Source organism: Callorhinchus milii, unplaced genomic scaffold, assembly GCF_018977255.1.
Source record: "Callorhinchus milii isolate IMCB2004 unplaced genomic scaffold, IMCB_Cmil_1.0 Scaffold1, whole genome shotgun sequence".
NCBI classification, from domain to species: Eukaryota; Metazoa; Chordata; class Chondrichthyes; order Chimaeriformes; family Callorhinchidae; genus Callorhinchus; species Callorhinchus milii.
In genome coordinates, this window is record NW_024704742.1 from 43,530,120 (window position 1) to 43,552,196 (window position 22,077).

General features: G+C 43.6%; 1 protein-coding gene across 1 annotated transcript; it reads left to right on the top strand.

Moving 5' to 3' along the window:
- The first annotated feature begins 20,270 nt into the window (after nt 1-20,270).
- LOC103175884 (extracellular superoxide dismutase [Cu-Zn]-like) lies at nt 20,271-20,947 on the top strand. Its single transcript, XM_007889176.1, has one exon. It carries the CDS (start codon nt 20,282-20,284, stop codon nt 20,945-20,947), a length of 666 nt encoding a protein of 221 aa, XP_007887367.1. The 5' UTR covers nt 20,271-20,281.
- The last annotated feature ends 1,130 nt before the right edge of the window (nt 20,948-22,077 follow it).

The following is a 22,077-nucleotide window of genomic DNA, read 5'->3' on the forward strand; positions in this document are numbered from 1 at the left end:
AGCAGCAGCAGCAGTAGGCCCCGGCCTCCCCGCCACCAAAAGCCCTTCAGATCGGCTCCCCTTCCCGTGCGGGGCGAGGCGAGACTGAGCGGAACCAAGAGCCACTTCCCTCCTTCCTTCCCTCCCTCCTCCCTCCCTCTCACACCACCACCACCACCCGCCGCTAAAAACCCGCCGCGATTCCCGCTCTTTGCTCCACTCCACTCCGCCGTCTCCGGAGGCCGCGCGTGCGCCTTTCCCGATTGCCGCCGCTCTCAATGCAAAAAAAAACTGTGTGTGTGTGTGTGTGAGAGAGAGAGAGTGGAGGGGGGGGGGAAGGGGGCGTGAGAGGGGGGGGGGAGGGAAGGGGGTAAAGAGAGAGCGAGAGAGAGGGGGGGGGGGCAGGGAGGAAAATAGGGAAGGGGGTAAAGAGAGAGAGCAAAGAAAACACCCCCACTCCTCTCTCTCGTGTATGTGTGTGTGTATATATGTATATGTGTGTGTGTGTGTGATGGTGAGGCCCGAGCGCACTCAGGCTGATGCTCAGCTACAGGCCTCTCAGCCCTGTGCCCTCCCGGGGGGTAACTTACCCGTCCGACGTGAGCCGCTTCTTGTTGGAAGCGTAATCGTCCCCCAGATCCACTCGGTGCCGCTGGACATGGTTCAGCCTCGCGCTCCTCGCCGCCGCCGCTGCTCCGGTGTGTCCGGGGCCTGGCCGCTGTGGTGTGTCCTGGGCCTGGCCGCTGTGGTGTGACCGGGGGGGCCTGGCCGCTGTGGTGTGTCCCGAGGCCTGGTGTGTCCCAGAGCCTGGCCGCTCTGGTGTGACCGGGGGCCTGGTGTGTCCCGGGGCCTGGCCGCTCTGGTGTGACCGGGGCCTGGTGTGTCCGGCCTGGTGTCCGGGCCTGGCCGCTCTGGTGTGTCCCGGGCCTGGCCCCTGGTGTGTCCCGGGCTGGTGTGTCCGGGCCTGGCGCTCTGGTGTGTCCCGGGCCTGGCCTGGTGTCCCGGGCCTGGCCGCTCTGTTGCGTCCCTCTTATCCGCCTCGGGTGCACGTTCTGCGCTGCCTGTCCCCGGGCTCCGACCTCGCGGCGCCGATTTCCGGGCTGGGACAGGACTCAGCCTTTGGCCTCGTCAGCCGCCTGTCTGGTCGGTCGGTCTGTCTGTGTGTGTGGGTGGGTGGGTGTGTGGGTGGGCGTCGCTCTCTTCGCCCACGGGCCGCGCCGCGCAGCACCGCACACACACACACACACACCGGCTTTTTAAGCGGACGGGTGGACTCTCTCTCTCTCTCTCAGTCAGTCACTCACTCACCACTCACTCACTCCCTGTCGGTCGGTCTGTCTCTGTCCTGCGGCCCTCACAAGATGGCGGGTCGGAGAACAAGACTCGCTCACCTCGTTCTCGTCCTGTCACACCGCGGGACCACAGTAAGGGGTGGAGAGAGAGAGAGAGAGAGACACACACACGCACAGACAGACAGACAGACAGACACAGAGGAAGCGCGGGCGGGTGTTGGGGGTGAAAAAAAAATGCGCTGCTGGACATCTCGGATTTTTTTTATTATTATTTTGCTCCGGGACTCCCCGTGTCGGCCCCCGACCCGAAAAGAGCCCCCAGATGCGAAGTTCAGGGGAAGGTCCCCGAGAATGGAAGCGCGGCACCGGAATTATTCTCGACTCCCCCCACACCCCCACACCCCCCGGGTCTGACCGGGCCTTTTAGTTTTCTTCTCCCCTCCCTCCTCCCTCCTCCTCCCCACACGGCGGCTTCATGAACGCTTTGCCGTCAACGACGACGAGATTCGACCGTTCCCATTTTGTTTTCGCGCAGACATTTAAGTTGGGCCCTACGTCTTCCGCGACTCGCGTGAGCAGTCGTGCAGAGTGTGGTGGTGGTGGGGGGGGGGGGCCCTCGGGAATAAAAATCCCGACTGAAGCAGCAGAGCCATCCCGCAACCGAGACCCCAGTGCGAGGGTGTACGCGTTGTGATGGTCATGGTTGCGTTTCGGTGTATCCCGTTGGCCGGCGCTTCACCACTGAAGCTTTATGCCTCCCAGACGTGTCTCCAAGTGCTTCACAGCATTTACTCTCAAATGTAGTGACGCTGTGTTTTGTGCCCATTTGCCCGCAGCCCTGCCTCACGCACGGCCGTGAAATAATCCTTGCGTTTGATACAGCAGCTTATGTCTCCCAGACTTCCCGAAGCGCTTCACAGAACATATTGTAAAGCGAATTGCAGGTGTATTTTGTGCGAGACACGTGGCACCCCATTGCGCACGGTAATGTCTCAGTTGTGGATTCGGTGACCAAATTATTTTTTTTGAAGGAATTATTATCCCCGAAAAAGCAATCCACCAATTGACTGACGATAGGGTTCCTACTTACTGCTATTTAAGCAGGCATGTGGAGTAAGAAAATTTCGTCCAGCATTTCGTCCTGCCGGGAACCAAACCCAGGTCCTCTCGTTCACTTGCCATGAAGTCAATGACCAATGTTATAAGAACGTAAGAAATAGGAGCAGGAGTAGGCCATTCGGCCCCTCAAGCCTGCCGCGCCATTTAATAAGATCATGGCTGATCTTCTAACACAATACCATTTACCCGCCCTATCCCCATATCCTTAACCCCTTCAGTTTTTTTAAAAAATCTATCAATATCAGTTTTGAATATGTTCAATGACTGAGCATCCACAGCCTTCTGGGGTAGAGAATTCCATAAATTCACTAACTCCTGAGTGAAGAAATGTTTTCTCAACTCAGTTTTAAAGGACTGACCTTTAATCCTGAGACTATGACCCCTAGTTTTAGGTTCTCCAACTGGGGGAAACAGTCTCACGGCATCTACCCTGTCAAGAATCTTATAGGTTTCTATAAGATCACCTCTAATTCTTCTATATTCTAGAGAATATAGGCCTAGTCTACCCAACCTCTCCTCGTAGGTCACCCTCTCATCCCAGGAACCAACCTAGTGAACCTACCTTGCACCCCCTCTAAGGCAAGTATACTCTTTCTTAGATAAGAAATATCTGGAGGTTTGTTGGGAAACTCCCTTCTCTTTTCAAATAGTGCCATGGGATCTTAACATCCACTTGAACAAAAAGACAGGACCTTGACAAAGCAGACAGGACCTCAGTTTAACACCTCATCCGAAGAATAAAGTTCTTTGTAAAGACCCGATCTTTCAACTAATTCCACTTATCAGCCCTTTTTTGATTACATTGTGTCATTGTACCCCCGGCTTAGTGTCATTTTGCAAATTTAACACCTTGAAAATACAGGTCATACATGTATGCATGGAATACAAGGGTTCTCAGTATAGTCCGTTGATTAGTCCCATTTAACTGCCCCAGTTTGACGTATCTTCCCTAATGATTACCTTCTTCCCTTAAACCATTGATACCCAATGACATCAGTTTGTGAAGACATTGTTTATGTGATGTTTGTCAAAGGCCTTTTGAAAGTGAGTACATTAGGTTATATGTCTTCCACAATCAATTTTGTATGTCACATCCTCATTAAAGTCTATCAGGTTGATCAGACAAGATCTACAACTTCTGAATCTATTCTGGCTGTCATTTATTTTTATGCAGGTAATAATAATCCTTGCATTTGATATAGCGCCTTATCACGTCTTCTAGATGTCTTAAAGCAATTCACAGAATATACTGTAAAGTGAATTGACTGTATATTTTGTTAGCGAAACACGGCAGCCAATTGTGCACAGCAGTGTTCCAGAAATAGTTCTAGATTGAGTGACCGCATTTATTTTTAAGGGATTATTACCTTGATACACCAATCGACTAACAACCGAGTTCCAACTTACTACTCGGTGTGTGGAGTAAGGAACCTTGCCCAATGTTTCATCCTGCCCAGGTCTTGAACCAATCGCGAGGTGAGAGGACCATACTACTCCATACTCCATACATTCTGATGTTTGACTCCCATGATTTTCAATAAATAATCCTCGCTCCCTCCCTTATTATGCCTTTGAGACGTCTCAAAATGCTTCATGGAATATACTTTAAAGTATATTTTGTGGGCAAAACACAGCAGCCAATTGCGCCAGTGTCCCACAAACAATCATGGATCGAGTCACCAATTTTTTTTAAAAGGATTTATTACCCCCAGAAAAGTGATCCACCAACTGATTAACAACTGGGTTTCTATTTACTGCTAGATAAACAGAGGCATAAGGAAATTTGCCCAACATTTTGCCCCACCTGGAAATCAAACTCAGGTCCTCTCGCTTGCGAGGCAAGTACTCTAACCAATACACTTCACCAAGCCAGTCAGGAACCGAGACGTCTTGTTCGACCCTCAACTGTCCTTTCTCCCCCACATCCATGCGATGACCGGCTCTGCCTTCCCCCACCTCCGGAACATTGCCCAACTCCGTCACTGCTCACCCCTCATGAATCCAGTTGTTAGTCAATTGGTGGATCACTTTTCCAGGGGTAATAATTCTTTCAGATAAAATAAATAAAATAATAATATTGGTCACTCAATCCATGACGGTTTGTGGGACACAGCTTTGTGCATTAGCTGCCACATTTTGCCCACAAAATATACAGTCAATTCACTTTACAGTATTTTCTGTGAAGCACTGAGAGACATCTCGAAGACGTAGTAAGGCGCCATATCAAATGCAAGGATCATTATTATTAATTTTTTTCTTGTATTCAATTTACTTATTTCAGTTTTAAATAGTGTTTCATATCCTGGCACTACTTCACCTCCATGGCTGCTTTGCCTCTTTAGTTTCTTTGATCTGATTGATGTCTTCTTCCTTTTTCTCCTCCGGTACTATAATCTCTTCGGTTGTTATTATATCACTACTTTTTGGTTATCCTGTATTTGCTATCTCTCCTTCATTTTGTTTTTTAATCCTATTTAGATCCCTTCATCTTTAACTTCCTCCCTGATTACCCTCTTACTTTAATATTATTGGGAACAATATTTTGGTATTATGTTTTCCTCTCTTGCTATATCCTTTTGGCCTATTGGTCACACTTCCCTTTCTCCCTGCAAAACTGTACATTTTCATTTTCTCCTTAATCCCCTTTTTTATTTTCATACTGATCTATTTTGGAGTATTTTTATTTAGTTTGTATTTAGGATGTACTTGTCCTGCATGCTGTACAACAGAATATTTTTGAAGGATATCTACTTATCCTCAACTGAGTTTCCCTGAAACTACCACGTAACTCAGGCCACTTGTGGAGTCCTGTGGCTCAGTGGTTAGAGCTCTCGCCTCTCAACCAGGAGTCCTGGGTTCAATTCCCAGCAGGGCAAAATATTGGACAAGTTTCCTTACTCCACATGCCTGATAATAATCCCTCAAGAAAAAAAACAATAAATTGGTCACTTCAATCCACGACTGTTTGTGGGACACTGCTGTGTGCAATTGGCTGCAGCGTTTCAACCACAAATATAGAGTCAATTCACTTAGATAATTTAGGGCTCCTCAGTTGTGAGAGAAGATGAGGGATGAATCAGATGGGCCGAAGGGCCGTCTTCATTCAGACCAGTCTTGTGATTTCCGGTGTGTAACCTTGTGTGATATGGTAGTACATCAAAGCACATTCTGCAGTCCCCAACCCTTGCCAACCTGTGCCTTGAGAGGGGCTTGAGATGGGTCTTCAAGGACGCAAGAGAGGAGGAGAGGCAGAGGGTCTGTGGGGTGAAGTTCCAGAGGGTGGGGGCAGAGTGGCAGAAGGCCTGCCTGCCAAAAGTGGGCAAGCGAGGCGGGGGATGTGAAGCAGGCCAGAGCCTGCTGAGCGGAGGGAACGAGCAGGATGGTAGGGGATTTGGAAGTCGGAGAGGTAGGGGGGAGCAAGACCAGGCTCACGAAACTTGGTGCGAGAGAGAACACGGACTGCAGAGTTCTGGATGATCTGCAGCCTATGGAGGGAGGAGTTGGGGAAACCGACAAGCAATGAGTTTGCAGAGTCGAGCCTCAATGTAATGAAAGCATGTATGAGGGTTTTGGCAGCCTGCGGTGTGAGACAATGGCGGAGCCGGGCCATGTTACGGAGGTGGGGGAAGGCAGAGCGGGTCATGGCGCAGATGTGGGGTAGAAAGGATAGTTGAGGGTCAAACAAGATGCAAAGGTTCCAGACTGGCTTAGCGAGGTGGAGTGTGCAACCATGGATGGTGATGCTCTCAGCGCCTGAGGTGAGGAGGCGCTGACGGGAGCCAATCAGGAGACCCTCGGTCTTGTTGAACTGAAGAAAATTAGACATTCTGTCAGGACAGCAGTGGTCCTGGAGTTAAGGGTGGAGGCAGAGAGGTGTAGTTATGTGTCATCAGCATACATGTGGAAGTTGACCCCATGTCTGCGGATGATGTCACCAAAGAGGGAGCATATAGATATTGAAGAGCAGGGGAACAAGGACTGAGCCATGAGGAATGCCGCACGATACGGTGCGGGGGATAGAGAAGAAACCGTTTGTGGAGATGAAGTGGAGGTGGTGTGAGAGGTACAATCTGAACCAGTCAAGGACAGAGCCGTGAAGGTTGAAGTGAGAGGAGAGGCGGTGGATGAGGATAGAGTGGTCAATGGTGTCGAAGGCAGCAGAGAGATCAAGGAGAACGAGGAAGCAGACAGAGCCCTAGTCGCAGATGAACAGAATGTCATTTGTCACTTTGACCAGAGCTGTTCTGTGCTCTGGGCGGCCGGAAACTCGATTGGAGCAGTTCGTGAAGGGAGTGGCGGGAGAGGAAGTAACGGAGCAGCAACTCATTCCAGGACCTTGGAGAGGAAAGGGAGTTTGGAGATGGGGCGGTAGTTTGAGAGTAGTGATGGGTCCTGGGAGGGTTTTTTAAGGATAGAAGTGATGATGGACGTTTTTAATGGGATGGGAACAGTGTCAGCAGACAGGGAGAGGTTTATGATGTTAACCAGCTAAACCCACATAGCGCTTGTCATTGATATTGCTGTCTGGCAAGTTTCTCTGCTGCTTATCCAGCTAGGACCATCCTACTCATTAGGGCTTTGGCTTGCAGGATTAACAGGCGCTGAGTGGGATGACTCCCTGCCCCCAGTGACGAGTCTACTCTTCCACTTCCTGCCAATGAGCCAAGCATCAGCAGTGCCCTGGATTACCGCGGACCCGCCTGGCTCAGAAACCAGACTTCGAAGACCGCCACAGAGGGCTTTCTCAATTCCAACATTCTGTTGCCAAGCATGTCACCTTGGAGCCAGTTCAGCTTCAAGGAGATCCTGCAGTTATGACCTGATACACCAAGAAATACAAAATGCATCACAAAAGTGTGCTATCGCATCAAAATCCCTCAGGAGAGACACATAAATTATAAACTTTAAACAATTACAATCAATTCTAGTTCGAAACTGGAAATTTAATTCTGCTTCAACTTTGGTTCTGTGCTCAGTAAGCTGATATCATCTGGGTAGCAATAGCAATACTAAAATGACAAAATGTTGGATCCAGGGAAAGGAAATGTCAGCCATGTTCATGGACCTGATTGCTGATTATCCTGTCATACTTGCTAGATAGGACATGTAGGTGAATGTTGGATGAAGACTAGATCAGAATTGGACATTGAGACAGTTCTATCACCGTTATATGTACACCCAGTCAATCAGAGATTTATTTTACACCTCTGTGACCTAGGCTGAAGCTATCTCTGTATTCCTTCCTTCTTTGATTTATACAGCAAGCTTGAGTTAAAGCATGGTTAAGTTAGGTCAACAGAATTTTATTGTAGCTTCAATCCATAACCCGCGGCATTAAATCTTAAATGACAGAATAAATATCAACAAACACAACTATGAGATAACAGACATAATTCACACTTAAACTACACACACTAGCAGTCACTTTTAATTAAGTTAATGTAAAAGTGCACAAAGAACCAACTTCTGACTATGATTCATCAATAGAGCACATACCTTTGTTGTCATCAGGTAAAAAAAACAGCAACCATGAGCATCTGGCGCTCGTTCTTTTATGGGCATTGAGCCCCCCCCCTAAATTAGGATACCCAATGGTAATTGTATTGCACCAATTACTTGATGTAATTGATGCCTTTTTTTAATGGTCAAATCAGATCCTCCCCTCAGTTGTTCAACAGGGGATACATACACTTCCAATCCTTCATTTGCTTACTGGAATGGTGAGTCACCCCATCAAATTGTTGCAATCGACGCTAGAGTCAGACTTGGTGGCATAAGTATCAAAAACATTAAATACATAAAAAAATGTATTTAAAGCTCTACTTAATATATGTAAATAACAGACAGGCATAGAAAACAAAAGGGGTGACTGAAGTGAAGCTTCACTACAGTTTATAGCCTCAACTCTCACATTCTGGTTCACACAAAATGACTCATCACTTGGTAGTCGTGTCTCTGGAAACAAATTTCAGCAAGAATCTGAACCTTCGGAAAAGGAGGAAAACATTGGGGATTTTTCCAATAATATTTGTTTATGATATGGACCCCTTTTGCAGTGGAATGTCTCAACACACTTCACACAAATATTCATCATCCTTTATGCGCATCACACAAATATTCCCAACACATATATGATGGTTGAATGGCCTTATGTGCTAGAAAATTATTTTGTTCTACAGTTATAATGAGATAATCAGTGCACAACATCAATGTCAGATTGATTTTTAAGCTTTCCTTCGCTGACTAACACTGCTTTTCTTCACCTTGACACTGGCACCACCTTAGTCCTTATCTCATACCAATGGTGCCAAAATCCTTATGCCTTTGTTACCTCCGGCCTAGGCTTTTCAAATGCGATCCTCACCAGTCTCACTAGTTTCTGCAATTCTAGGTAAGATCCAGCTGATTCAAAGCTTTGTTACTGATATTCTCACCCACACCAGCCTCTGGATGCCAATCACCTCATGCTCGCCAGACTCCACTGAATCACTGTTGCTCAACAGATTGACTTCCAAGGTCCTCACCTACGACAATAACTTGCATTAATATAGAGTCCCTTATGCAGGGTAGAGACCCAGAGCACCTATTAATCCCTTGATTCCCTGGCACCTACCTGTCTCTTTGACCTTCTCCTATCCCATTCCTCTGCTTGCCACCCCTGCTCTGGTAATTCGGGCCTCCACATATTCCCTGCCCCTTTGACAAGCCTTCAGCTATTCCCTTTCCCTCTGAATCTTCCTTCTACCCTTCTGTCTCTAAATTGTCTTTAAATTGTGCCTAAAAACCTACTTTTTTGACTCCCCCATTTCCCCCTCCTATTCTCTAATCCCTTGTTTGGCACCTGTGCCCATTTTTGTAAAATGCTCTGAGATATTATTCTATACGAAAGGTACTATATAAATTCAAGGTGTTCTTGAGAAAAATTCAGTGAACAAATTACTATTGTCATGCTCAAAGAGGTAGGTCTTGAGATGGATCTTGACCGAGGTGACGGAGGGAGCAAGTCAGAGGGACTAATTTAATGTCCGTATTTGATAGAGTGGCTTATCATGTTGAAACCTCCCATTGTCTCAAAGCATGTCAAACAATGAGTTGTATCATGTGCAGTTATTATTTGGACAAACACAGCAGCTATTCCGTGCCAGCAAAGTTCCACAAACAGCAAGGAGATAAATTACTAATTAATCTTTCTTTATGTTTCTTGGATGTGCAGAGTACATTGGCAGCACACTGGGTGAACATATAATTCTTCTGAATTACCAGTACTTGGTGTACATCTAATCCAGGATAAAAGTAAGTTCTGCTGCATTAATTAAATTAACATAGTACTTTCTAATTAATATTTACCAATACAGTCACTGAATTACAGATCATAAGATCACAATAGAGATTTAAATAAAAAGAGTAAGGTTGCCGAGGTGGGGTTTGATAAGATTATAGAGGGAAGGTGCAAATATTTTTACAACGAGGTTTATTGGAATTTGGAGTCCCTGTTAAAGTTGAATCCATGGCTGTATTTATAAAGGAATTGGATAAATACTTGAGGAAAATAACATTAAAGGGCATGGTGAGAGAGCAGGGGAATGAGAATAAAATTGATAACATAACATGTAGGAGCAGGAGTAGGCCATTCGGCCCTTCCAGCCTGCCCCACCATTCAATCATGGCTGATCTTCTAATCTAACTCCAGCTAATAACCTGACCCTGCCTTATCCCGATATCCCTTAATCCCTTTTGCAATAAGAAATGTATCTATCTATCTCAGTCTTGAATATGTTCAAGGACTGAGCGTCAACAGCCCTTTCGGGTAGGGAGTTCCAGACATTCACCACCCTTTGAGTGAAGAAGTTCTTCCTCAACTCAGTGCGAAAGGGCTGGCCTGTGATTTTAAGGTTGTGACCCCTGGTTTTAGTTTCTCCAACCAGGGGAAACAATCTCCCACTATCTACTCTATCATGCCCTTTGATGATCTTATAGGTTTCTATAAGATCCCCTCTAATTCTTCTATATTCTAGAGAATATAGGCCCAAATTGGTCAGCCTATCCTCGTAACTCAACCCTTTCATCCCTGGTACTAACCTAGTAAATCTACGCTGCACCCCCTCCAAGGCAAATACATCCTTCCTTAAATAAGGAGACCAAAACTGCACACGGTATTCCAGGTGTGGTCTCACCAGGGCCCTATACAGTTGCAGCAAGACTTCCCTACTCTTATACTCTAATCCTTTCATAATGAATGCTAACATACCGTTCGCCTTCCTAATTGCTGCTGCACCTGCAGACTAACTTTCTGTGATTGGTGTACAAGGACACCCAAGTCCCTCTGGACGCTAACACATTCCAATCTCTCCCCTTCTAAAAAATAACCCGCTCTACTGTTTTTGCTACCTAGGTGGATGACTTTGCACTTCCCTACATTATACTTCATCTGCCACCTACCTGCCCAATCATCTAACCTATCTATGTCTCGCTGCATTTTTTTAATGTCATCCTCTGTGTTGACACTTCCTCCTAGTTTTGTGTCATCTGCGAATTTAGATATATTAACTTTGATGTCCTCATCTAGATCGTTGATGTAGATGGTAAATAGCTGAGGCCCAAGGACTGATCCTTGTGGCACTCCACTAGTCACATCCCGCCAATCTGAAAAGGACCCGTTTATCCCTACTCTTTGTTTCCTACCCGTTAACCATTCCCCAATCCACGTTAATATGCTCCCCCAATTCCATGGGCCCTTATCTTTTGGACTAACCTTTTATGCGGCACCTTATCGAATGCCTTCTGGAAGTCCAAATAGACCACATCCACTGATTCACCCTTATCTAGTTTACTGGAAATATCCTCAAAAAACTCTATGAGATTTGTCAAACATGACTTCCCTTTTGTAAAGCCATGTTGACTTGGCCTAATTATATTGTGCTCCCTAAATACCGCACTACCACATCCTTAATCAATGATTCTAAATTTTTCCTATCACTGATGTGAGACTAACTGGCCTATAGTTCCCCATCTTTTCCTTTCCACCTTTTTTAAATAGTGGTGTGACATTTGCGATCTTCCAATCCATGGGGACTGTTCCAGAATCCAAGGAATTTTGGAAGATCAGACACAAGGCCTCCACTATCTCATAAGCTTCCTCTTTTAAAACCCTGGGATGCAAGCCATCCGGACCAGGGGATTTGTCACTTTTTAGTGCTAACAGTTTCCCTAGCACCAATTCTCTACTAATGAAAATTTCCCTAAGTTATCCCTTTGGTGCATCTCTATTGTTGTCAGACTTGTTGTGTCTTCTAGGGTGAAGACAGATGCAAAGTACCCATTTAGGGACTCTGCCATGTCCTTGTCCCCCATTACAACTTCTTCTGTCTCTGACTGAAGTGGACCTACATTTACCATCACTAGCCTATTCCTCTTAATGTATTTGTAAAAACTTTTACAATCAGACTTAATGTTCCTAGCTAGCTTACCCTCATACTCTTTTTCTTGCTCTTTATGAGTTTTTTAGTTTCTTTTTTGCTGGTTTCTAAAACTCTCCCAATCTTCAGATTTGCTGCTTTTCTTGGCAGTTTTATAAGCTTTTTCTTTTAATTTGATGCTTTCCCTAACTGCTCTAGTTAGCCACGGATGAATTGCTTTCCCTGTGGTACTCTTATTCCGCAAGGGAATATGCGACCGCTGAGAATTTTGCACTACATCCTTAAATATTTGCCACTGTTGGTCTACATTTTTACCTCTTAATCTTATTCTCCAGTCTATTTTACCTAAATCTTTCCTCATACCTACAAAATTAGCCCTATTTAAATTCAGAATACTTGCCTCGGATTTAACTATATCCCTCTCTAACTTAATGCAGAATTCAATCATATTGTGATCACTCTGCCCTAGAGGAGTCTTAATACCTACACTGCCAACTAGCCCTGTTTCGTTACACAAAACAAGGTCTAGGATGGCCTGTCCCCTAGTTGGTTCCTCGGCATGCTGCTCTAGAAAGTTATCTCTCATACACTCAATGAACTCTTCTTCTGACCTACTTTTGCCGATTTGGTTTTCCCAATCTATGTGGAGATTGAAATCACCCACTATTATCGCTTTACCTTTCCTACATGCTCCACTGATTTCTTGATTGATACCCTGTGCTATATTGTGATCACTGTTTGGGGGTCTATAAACCACTCCCATTAATATTTTCTGCCCTTTATTATTTTTTATTTCCACCCATATTGTCTCGACCTCCTGGTCATCGGATTTCAGATCCTTCCTCTCCACTGCTTTTATTTCATCCCTAATTAACAGGGCTAACCCCCACCTCTTTTCCCACAGTGCCTATCTTTCCTGTAAACTGAGAACCCTGGAATATTTAACTCCCACCCTAGATCTCCTTGTAACCATGTTTCAGTGATGGCTACTAGATCGTACCCATATGTGTCTATCTGTGCTTTTAATTCATCAGTTTTATTCTGAATGCTTCGCGCATTCAGATATAACATTTTTAATTTCCTACCATTTCCTCTACTCTCTGATTCCTTATCTACTTTGCCAAGCTTCTTACCCCTAGTTAACACATTCCTATTGTCTGGCATACTATTCTGCACTGTCATCTTTACTTTTTCTAATGCTAACTTATGGTTTCTCTTACCTACATATTCCCCCCCCCCCCCCTTTACTAGTTTAAATTCCTATTTATCTCCCTGTTAATTCGTTCAGCTAGGACATTTGTCCCAGCCCGAATTTAAATGCAGCCCATTTCTCTGAAATGATTGATATCTGCATTGGAGAAGTTAGTACCGGCAATAACACAATGAGATGAATAAACCTTTTTTATGAAGGATGCAAGACAGAGAGTCTTTCAGAGGGGAGAGAATGGGGACAGAGTGGCAGAAAGCTCAGCCACCAATCCTGCCAGAAGGAGTAAGGAGTGTGCACCAGGCTTGAGGTTGCAGAGTGGATAAAATCAACAGGAGATTTGGGCTGGACAAGTGTGCAAAGGTAAAGTGGGTAAGGGAATTAAGAGATTTGAAAAACAGAAGCCAATCTGAGAATGTATGGCGCCAACAGGGTGTTGAAGCCAATCAGCTTCGGACAGCAAACCAGTGGTGCGTGATGGGTACTGGCAAAGGAATTTTGAGTGAGTTGGAGACAGAACCTGGAAGGCACTGATAGTTGTTAATGTTCAGCTCAAAGACGTTAGAGCTCAATTATTTTCTGTTATAAAATTGCTGTGCTCAGCACTCGGGATATTCTATTGCAACCCACATGCGGATGCATTTTTGTGTGTATTAAACTGACCAGAAATAAAAAGTGCACTATATTAAAAAAATATTTTACAGCAGCAATGCTTGTGGCTAAGACAACAGCATAGACTACCCAAAACATATTCCTTAAGGGGTAAATATACAGTGCAAGATTATGGGCTTCATATTGTTATTGAGAGTTGTTCCCTAATTCAATTATTTGTGTATTCATAATTAGAAACATAGGTCGATATTTTTGTTCAATAACATGCATTAGAAAGTATGCGGGTGAAAATGGATAATAACTGAAAACATACCTAGAGAAAGAAATGGGCAGAACAATCTGCTTCTTCATTATTTTCTTGATCACTTAATCCACGATTGTTTGTGGAACACTGCTGTACACAATTGGCTGCCATGTTTTGCTCACAAAATCCAGTTTACAATATATTCTGTGAAGCGCTTTGAGATGTCTCAACTACGTGATAAGATGCTATATCAAATGCAAATACTGTACAAGGATTATTATTTTGTTATACACAAAGCACTGCTGTTTGAATCGAACAGATGTCTGATGTTGTCGGGCTACCTCACCAAATGATCAGATAAGATGGGCCTTTTTTCATCCAAACCAATTTTGTGAAGCAACCACCCAGATCTCTTTCAAGTTTCCCCTTGTAAAGTTTTATCCAATCCTTGAAGTACATGAGTTTCCTATTTTTACTTCCTATTTGTAGTATCCTGCATTTAGCTTTATTAAACTTCATTTAGCAGTTATCAGCCCATTGCATACCTTAGCAAGCTCTGTTTGTAAAGCCTTTGCAGCCTCCTCTGATTCTGTATTGGCATGATTTGCTTAACAATTTTAATACTCCACAGTATTGAGGAAATAATTCCATCGAACCTTGCTTCCTTGTTCCAAATTCTTCCTTCCCCACATCCAGTCCCTGACCAAGACCATCTTCCTACACTTCCGCCACATTGCCCACCTCCGACAGTACCTTACCCCAGACGCAGCTGAAACAATCATCCATGCATTCGTCACCTCCCGACTCAACTTCTCAAATGCCCTCTTTGCCAATCTCCCCAGCTCAACCATGCACAGGATCCACCTGATCCAAAACTCCGTCGCCAGCATACTCACCTGTATTAAACTCCGTACTCCCATCACACCAGTTCTAGCCAGGCTCCACTGGTTCCCTATCACGGAGCAGATCAATTTCAAGATTCTCACACTCATTTTCAAATTCCTTCATGCCCTGGCAGCTCCATGCCCCTTCCTTCCTATTTGACAGCGCCAATGGTCACCTCCCCCCGGCTCTGCATCGTGCTCTGTCTCTGTCAAGTGCTCTGAGACGTTAGCCTGCATAATGGGCACTCTATAGATGCAAGTTGTTGTTATATCAGTCTATGGTGATATTGTTTATCAACAACATTGCACCTGCTTAACATGCATGATATCATCTAGTGGCATTTCCACATCCATCTCTAGAGTTTGAAAGTACTCTCTTGCTTCTTCACCTGCTGCATTCAGGAAAATAGCAGTTTGCTGTCTTTGCGACAGGTGCAGCAAATTTAAGGCTATCACAAAGATTCGGAAATCCCGCTCAATTGTGTCTACTTAGAGGTCGAAGTATTTACACATGCTTTGATACGGCATTGGCTCCTCCTATTCCCAAATTCATTTTGCTTCTTCAAAGTCAGTTTCTAATCTTGTATCCAGTTTTACTTCTGACACCATATAATGATTCTTTATCCACAACATTGCTGTAGCTTCTTTATTATTATCGATTTGATTTATTCAAAAATGCGTAAAACAAGCCCAATGTCTATACACTAAATTAAGTCTCATCAGAACAGTTCAAGACAACACCCTTCTCAGTGGGCTCCACCCTGCTTCACATCCCCGCCTTGCCTGTCCCACCATTGGCGGGCAGGCCTTCAGCCTCTCTGCCCCCACCCTCTGGAACTCCATCCCACAGTGCCTCCACCTCGCCCCCTTCCTTGCTTCCTTCAAACCCCGTCGCAAGATCCTCCTCTTTGACCGTGCTTCAGTCACCTTCCTATCTCTACCCTCCCTGCCCTCCAGCCCTCATGATCCCAACCACCAGATCGGACGCAGATCCCTGACTGTCCAGTTCCTTGGGACATCCTCCTGACATGAAAGGCGCTAAACAAATGTAATTTGTTGTTGTTCTAACCTTCATCAAGTTAAAACAAAGCCATTTCTATGCAATCCTAACTACAAGGAACACAAATCCCTGGTATATTCCGCACCACACTTCATTGCTGGTAAATACCAATTATACATGCAACACACATCTTACTCATTTTCCAGAGCAATTTAAATACCCCCCTTCCCCTTCTAAACCATCCCACTTCAGCCCAGGCAATCAGAATACATGTTATCATCTCAGGTCATTTACTCTTTGCCACCAGCTATATAAACTAACAGAACATGCCCATTACATCTAGGTTTTGCAAAGAGGTAAAACACTGACACAGCACAGCACCCTTCAGTCCAATCATACTGCTACCGCGTTCCTCATACAGTGGCATGTTCACAGGAAGATCTGTTCCACTGCAGTCATCTTCCACATTTGCAGTCCCTTTTACTGGTTTCTTTTGAATGTCTCTCCAAACACAGTCCTGCGCAGTGTTGGCCACTAACTGTGCCACATTTGTCTCCGTAATTTTACCTTTCTGGTGGACCAGCCTGTTCCTCACCCTCCATAAGGCCTCCTTTGTCACATATACCACCTACCATGCTGCTTCAGTCCTCAGTCCTTCCTTCGGCCCCCTATCATGTCCTCTTTGACCATCAAGTTTGATCGTACAAATCTTTTCAGATAATAATCCTTGTATTTGGTATAGTACCTTATCATATTGTTGAGACATCTCAAAGCGCTTCACAGGATATACTGTAAAGTGAATTGTCCCACAAACAGGATCGAGTGACCAAATTTTTCTCTTCCTTTTCTTCTTTTTGGAGGGATTATTACCTCCAAAAAGCAATCCACCAATTGATTAACAACCAGGTTCCTGCTTCCTGCTAGGTAAACAGAGACAGTGTGGATTAAGGAAACTTGTCCAAGGTTCCTCCCTACGAGGACTCAAACCTGGGTCCTCGCACTTGGGAGGCAAGTTATACAAGATTCAGAAGGAGAAACCAATTTGGTTGCACAACAGACTTTATTGAGTTCAACCAAGTTTAACTCATATAATTGTTTAAGCGACAGTAATAGAGAAAAATATACAGTATTACCCGTTCCTCTGGCTAGAGTCGTAACCTGGTGCTGACTTCAGTTCTTGTATCAGCTCTACATTCATCTCAACTCTCTACACCTTCTTCTGCATTTCCTCATTTTTTATATACAGATCTTATCGCACATTCATTCCTAATAAGGAGTTGTTTATCACTGTTTGTACTTCCCGCTATTGAATTCAACCTTCATATTTCCTTCTATTAAAATCAACTCCTTCTTATTTAATTGCTTATTCGGCAGATCATTGAGCCATGTCTATATTTACAGAGAAGCATCCCTACAATATCTACATCTGCAAAAAGCAATTTCAGGACTGTTCTCTTAACCCTTTATCTGCCGAGCATATAACACTTACAGATAGTCTACCACAGTCCTCCACACCTTCTGTGCAAAGGTGTATGCCCACAACACATGTGCCCCCATCTCTTCCTTCCTGCAACCCACTCTCGGACAGATTGCTGCAAACACCAAATTCTTTTTGAACAGCAAACTCCTGCACAGGAGGCAGTCATTTATTACCATCCATGCCAGATCTTTCTGTGAGCCCATCAGATCTCCATAATTTGCATTAACTCACACATTCTCAAAAAACTATTGCGGAACTCATCCTATTCCTTTCATCTTCTCATTATCACCTGGCTGTGCCACTACCTGTCCCAGGCCACCGAAACCCTCATCTACACATTTGTTACATCTAGGCTCCATTATACCAACTCACTACGTGTTGGCCTTCCCAACTCTTGCTTCCACAAGCTACAGATCATCAGAACTCTACAGCTCATGTCCTCTCCCACACTAAGCATCAAGACCCTATCACCCCTGCACTCACCCAGCTGCACTGGCTCCCCATCCCTCAGAGGATAGTTAAAAATTCTCGATCTCACCTTCAAGGCCCTCCATGGCCTTGCTCTTTCTCTGTGACCTTGCTCTGTGACCTACTGTCACCAAATCAACATTGGCAGTTGGGCCTTCAGTTTCTCTGGTCCCACCCTCAATTGGAACTTCATCCCACTGTCCCTTCACCTTGCTCCCTCCCTTGTCTCCTTCAATTCACGTCTCAAGAGCCTCCTTTTCAACCACCCCTTCAGCCAACCTCCTACCCTTACCCTCCCCACCCTCCACCCATCCTGATCCCAACCCCTTGCTCAGGTCCAAATCTCCAACTTGGGACATCCTCTCCACATGAAAGGCACTATACAAATATAATTCGTTCTTATCCTTCACTCTCCCCAACACCCCTTTCATATCCCAGACCTCTACTCTTCCAACCCTCAAATCATTTTTATTTAGGAAATTGAATACCCTCTGAACTTCTTTTGACCTTTCCCATATGGAAGGGATTGTGTGGTCTCTCCATGTACCGAAAAAGCTGCGACATATTCGCAAACCAGAAACGTACCTTCATCACCTCACACAAATAGGCCATCTTTAATAAAAAGAGGATTTCCAGAATCCATTTCTCCCTCACTCCATTTCCCAATCTTCACCATCACTTCCCTCCTCACTCTCTCCATCTTCCCCCCACCTCCACACACACACATACAGCATCTCTCCAAGATTTTCCCTATCCTTTCATCCAGACTGAAACCTTCCAACATACAATATCAGCAGCACTCTCCACTCACTTCAACTTTCATAAAATACTCTCAGTCTCCCACTCAACATTTTCTAAACAGTCCTCTGACCTTCTCATCTTCCAGTAATTCTATTCAGTTTTCATAATTTTTTTCCTATGCCTACTTTCCTTCGGGGTTCACTTTATGCTCTTAGCAAGGCTGGTGGTCCAAAAGCATGCTGGCTTCACTTCAAATTTACTTACCTATATACTGTTTTCCACAAAACAAATACCCTCAAACGCCTGCTGCCATCCTTACTCATCCCCATAAATTCTACATTCTTCCCTCTTTTCTTCTTTCCCACATCAATTAACCTTGCATCTTCCACCAATTCCTTTAACATCCTCCCTGACACATATATTCTTCCTCTTGTCCCATCCTCTTCCCTCAAGATACAATCAAAATCACCTCCCAAAAATCACATCATCAAAAACACAATCTAGTTTGTAATTTAACCCTTTCCCATACCTCAAACTGTGCTCTTTTCTGCCTGTTTCACAGCTACCCAAGCCCTCCTTCTCGTGATTCGGCAGACACAAGGTTTGTAAACTCTAGAGCTACCTCACAACAATCCAATACTCCAATCATAACCCACAATACCATCCTGATCCTGTTTATACTTCACGCTTCTATTTCATTGGTTCTTCTCAAATTGTCCATTCCTCTTAACATCAATTTGAAAGGGCTTTATCAAACACAAGGATCAGTATGAGGTTGGTCAAACAAGATCTATCCTTTCTGAACCCATGTTGAATGTCATTTATTAGAAATTTTTTTATACATGGTTAAATTTCCATATTCTTTCCGATGACTAACATTTCTTTCAATTATTGAGGTGAGCCTAATGGCAATATAGTTACCATCTGTCATCTTTCCTGAATTTGGGAATCATATTTGCTTGCTTCCAATCTATTGGAACTCACTCATGGTAAATGATTCCCACATAATGTCTAGCAGCGCTGCACAAATCTCCTTGTTTTCCTAAATACCCTGGAGTATAGTTCATCTGTTCTGGGGATTTGTTGGTATTAAGCCTCTTGAGCCTATCCAGAATCTCAGCCTCACTTATGTTTCCAGGAGCTTAAATAATGTTTGCTTACTTTTGCCATAATTTTAGTGGGCTTCCTGGTAAAAACCTCTTGGACATAGTCATTGAATAATATGCTGTTATTTCATGCTGATTCTCTTTTCTATCCACCTTTGAATCCCTTAGGATTTTAACATCTTCCACGAATACCCTCTTGAAATAATTATTTTGGCATGTTTGCATTTGCTGCTATATAACTTTCCAGTTCTCTCTTGGCAACCCTTATTTTTTTAAACCTTTTTTTGTACAATCTTGTATTCAGCCCAGTGGTCACTGTCTCCTTTCACCCGTACAAGCTTTATAAATCTTCCTTTTTTTCTTTATCTTCCTTTTTATCTGAGCGTACATAACATGTTTTATTCGATTATCTCCTCCACCTTTCTCCTCTGCCACCCATCCCTTCCTCGTCTTTCTCTTTCGTCTGTTTTCCCTCTTCCATTCCTCAGTTGAATGATTTTTGGAAAAGCAACATAAGACTGAAGTTTAAGAAGTCAATTGAGTAAGGGCTGAGTGCAAACAAAAAAGTACAGTGTGCAATCCTCTAAGTTATATAATTCAGATCCTGCACTTAAACAGACAGTTGATAACTGAGATTCCATGTGAGGAATCAAGCTTGCCATTGAACCCAAACAGAAGATATTGTTTGTAAACTACTGTTGGGTAAAATATTTGCTGCTGAGTAGAATAAAAGATGAAAAGTTCAGTGTTGAGCATGTTACTTTTATTTGGAGCCTTTGTGACATTGCTTGCAGTGCTGCCAGGGAGTTCTGCTCATCCACGAAGCTTTAAGGACAAGTGGAAGAAGATAAAAGATTCTGTGTATCATTTCTTCCATCCGTTCACTCCAATGAAAAGTGGTCCCAGGTATGGAATTTGCAGCTTTGAACCCAATAGAACTTTGACATCTGGACAGCTGAATATAATAGGATACATCCTCTTCAAGCAAGATGAAGCAAAGAACAAAGTCAAAGGCTTTTTTTCCCTGGATGGTTTTCCAAAAGTTACATCTGTTCATGCAATTCACATACATCAGTTCGGAGATCTGACCTACGGATGCAAATCCACTAGCAAACACTTCAACCCATACAATGTTAAACATCCAAATCACCCTGGAGATTTCCCTAATTTGGAGACCAAACATGGAAAAATTAGAGAATTGCTCCATAATCTTCGGGTGACCATGTATGGACCTGATTCAATTTTGGGCCTCGGGATAGTCTTGCATGAGGGCAAGGATGATTTAGGAAAAGGTGGAAATCCAGAAAGTCTTATTCATGGAAATTCTGGGAAAGCATTGGCATGCTGTACAATCGCAATCAGCTCTGGCAAATCTTGGGAAGAAATGGTGCCACAATAAATATCATGTTTATTTGATTTTTTTAAGAGGTTGATCAATTTTATTAATCTGCTTTGTCACCAAAAAGGAAAAAACTTCCAAGTATTGCATGAACAAAAAAGCCAGTTTATTTCTCTACAGTAGTCATATAGTAACTTGTTTTATCCCCAAAACTTCATCAAACAATTACAGCCTCTTATTGAGCAGAGAATTACGTTCTGCTTTAAATTCCAATGAGTGGCACTGATCTTAGTACTCCGGGACGCTATCTTGTGTGAAGGACACTATATAAATGCAAGTTGTTGTGTAAAATTCTCAATTTTTACAGCTCCTACCTTATTTCAGCAGCCTCATGACAAAATCACATTTTGGTACTGCATAGCTGCCTGATGCTATTGCAAAATTAGCACAATGAACTCTAATACCTCTGTACATGCAAAAAAAACTTTTATTTTATTTTTTATGATCTCTGCCACCAAATAATGCCAGTGGTGATCGCGAGAGATACCAAATGTCATTAGAAGCCGACCTATACAATGTCCGATTACTTCAAAGAATTGTGAAAATGTTTTTCCAAATTAAGAATGATTTTAAGAATTTTTTAAATTTCTGCTTCGTCTTACATTTTGAGACAGGGTTAGTTGAGAAAGCAAACTAAATGTGTGGATGATTAACTACTGTTTGAAGTTTTGTATTTCAAAAATAGATATTCCTTTTTTTAAAGAAGTACAGTGAAGGCTATAAAATATTTGCATTAAAAAAGTGATGGGACTGTGGAACATACTACCAGCATAGTTGGTGAAAAAGAAACTTCAAAGTGTTTCAAAATGAAGCTAATCAAATTCCAGGAAAGAAAAAGAAATCAGTTATGAGATATTGAGATAAATGTGGCAAAGAAGTCTTTTGAAAAATTTGATTGGTACACTTCTTGGATCGATGGAGTGGTCCTACCTGAAACTGATTTATTACTAATATGTAGTAACAGAGAAGGACAGCATTCAACCTTCTTGCCTGTTCACCCATTTTATAATCTTGTTCAATCTTTTAATCTCAATTTCTCTCTTTTGTTACCCTTTGCTTTACAAGTATCTACCTGTCTCGATTTGAAATATTCACAACATTATATGTCACATTAGTGGCCCTATTGATGG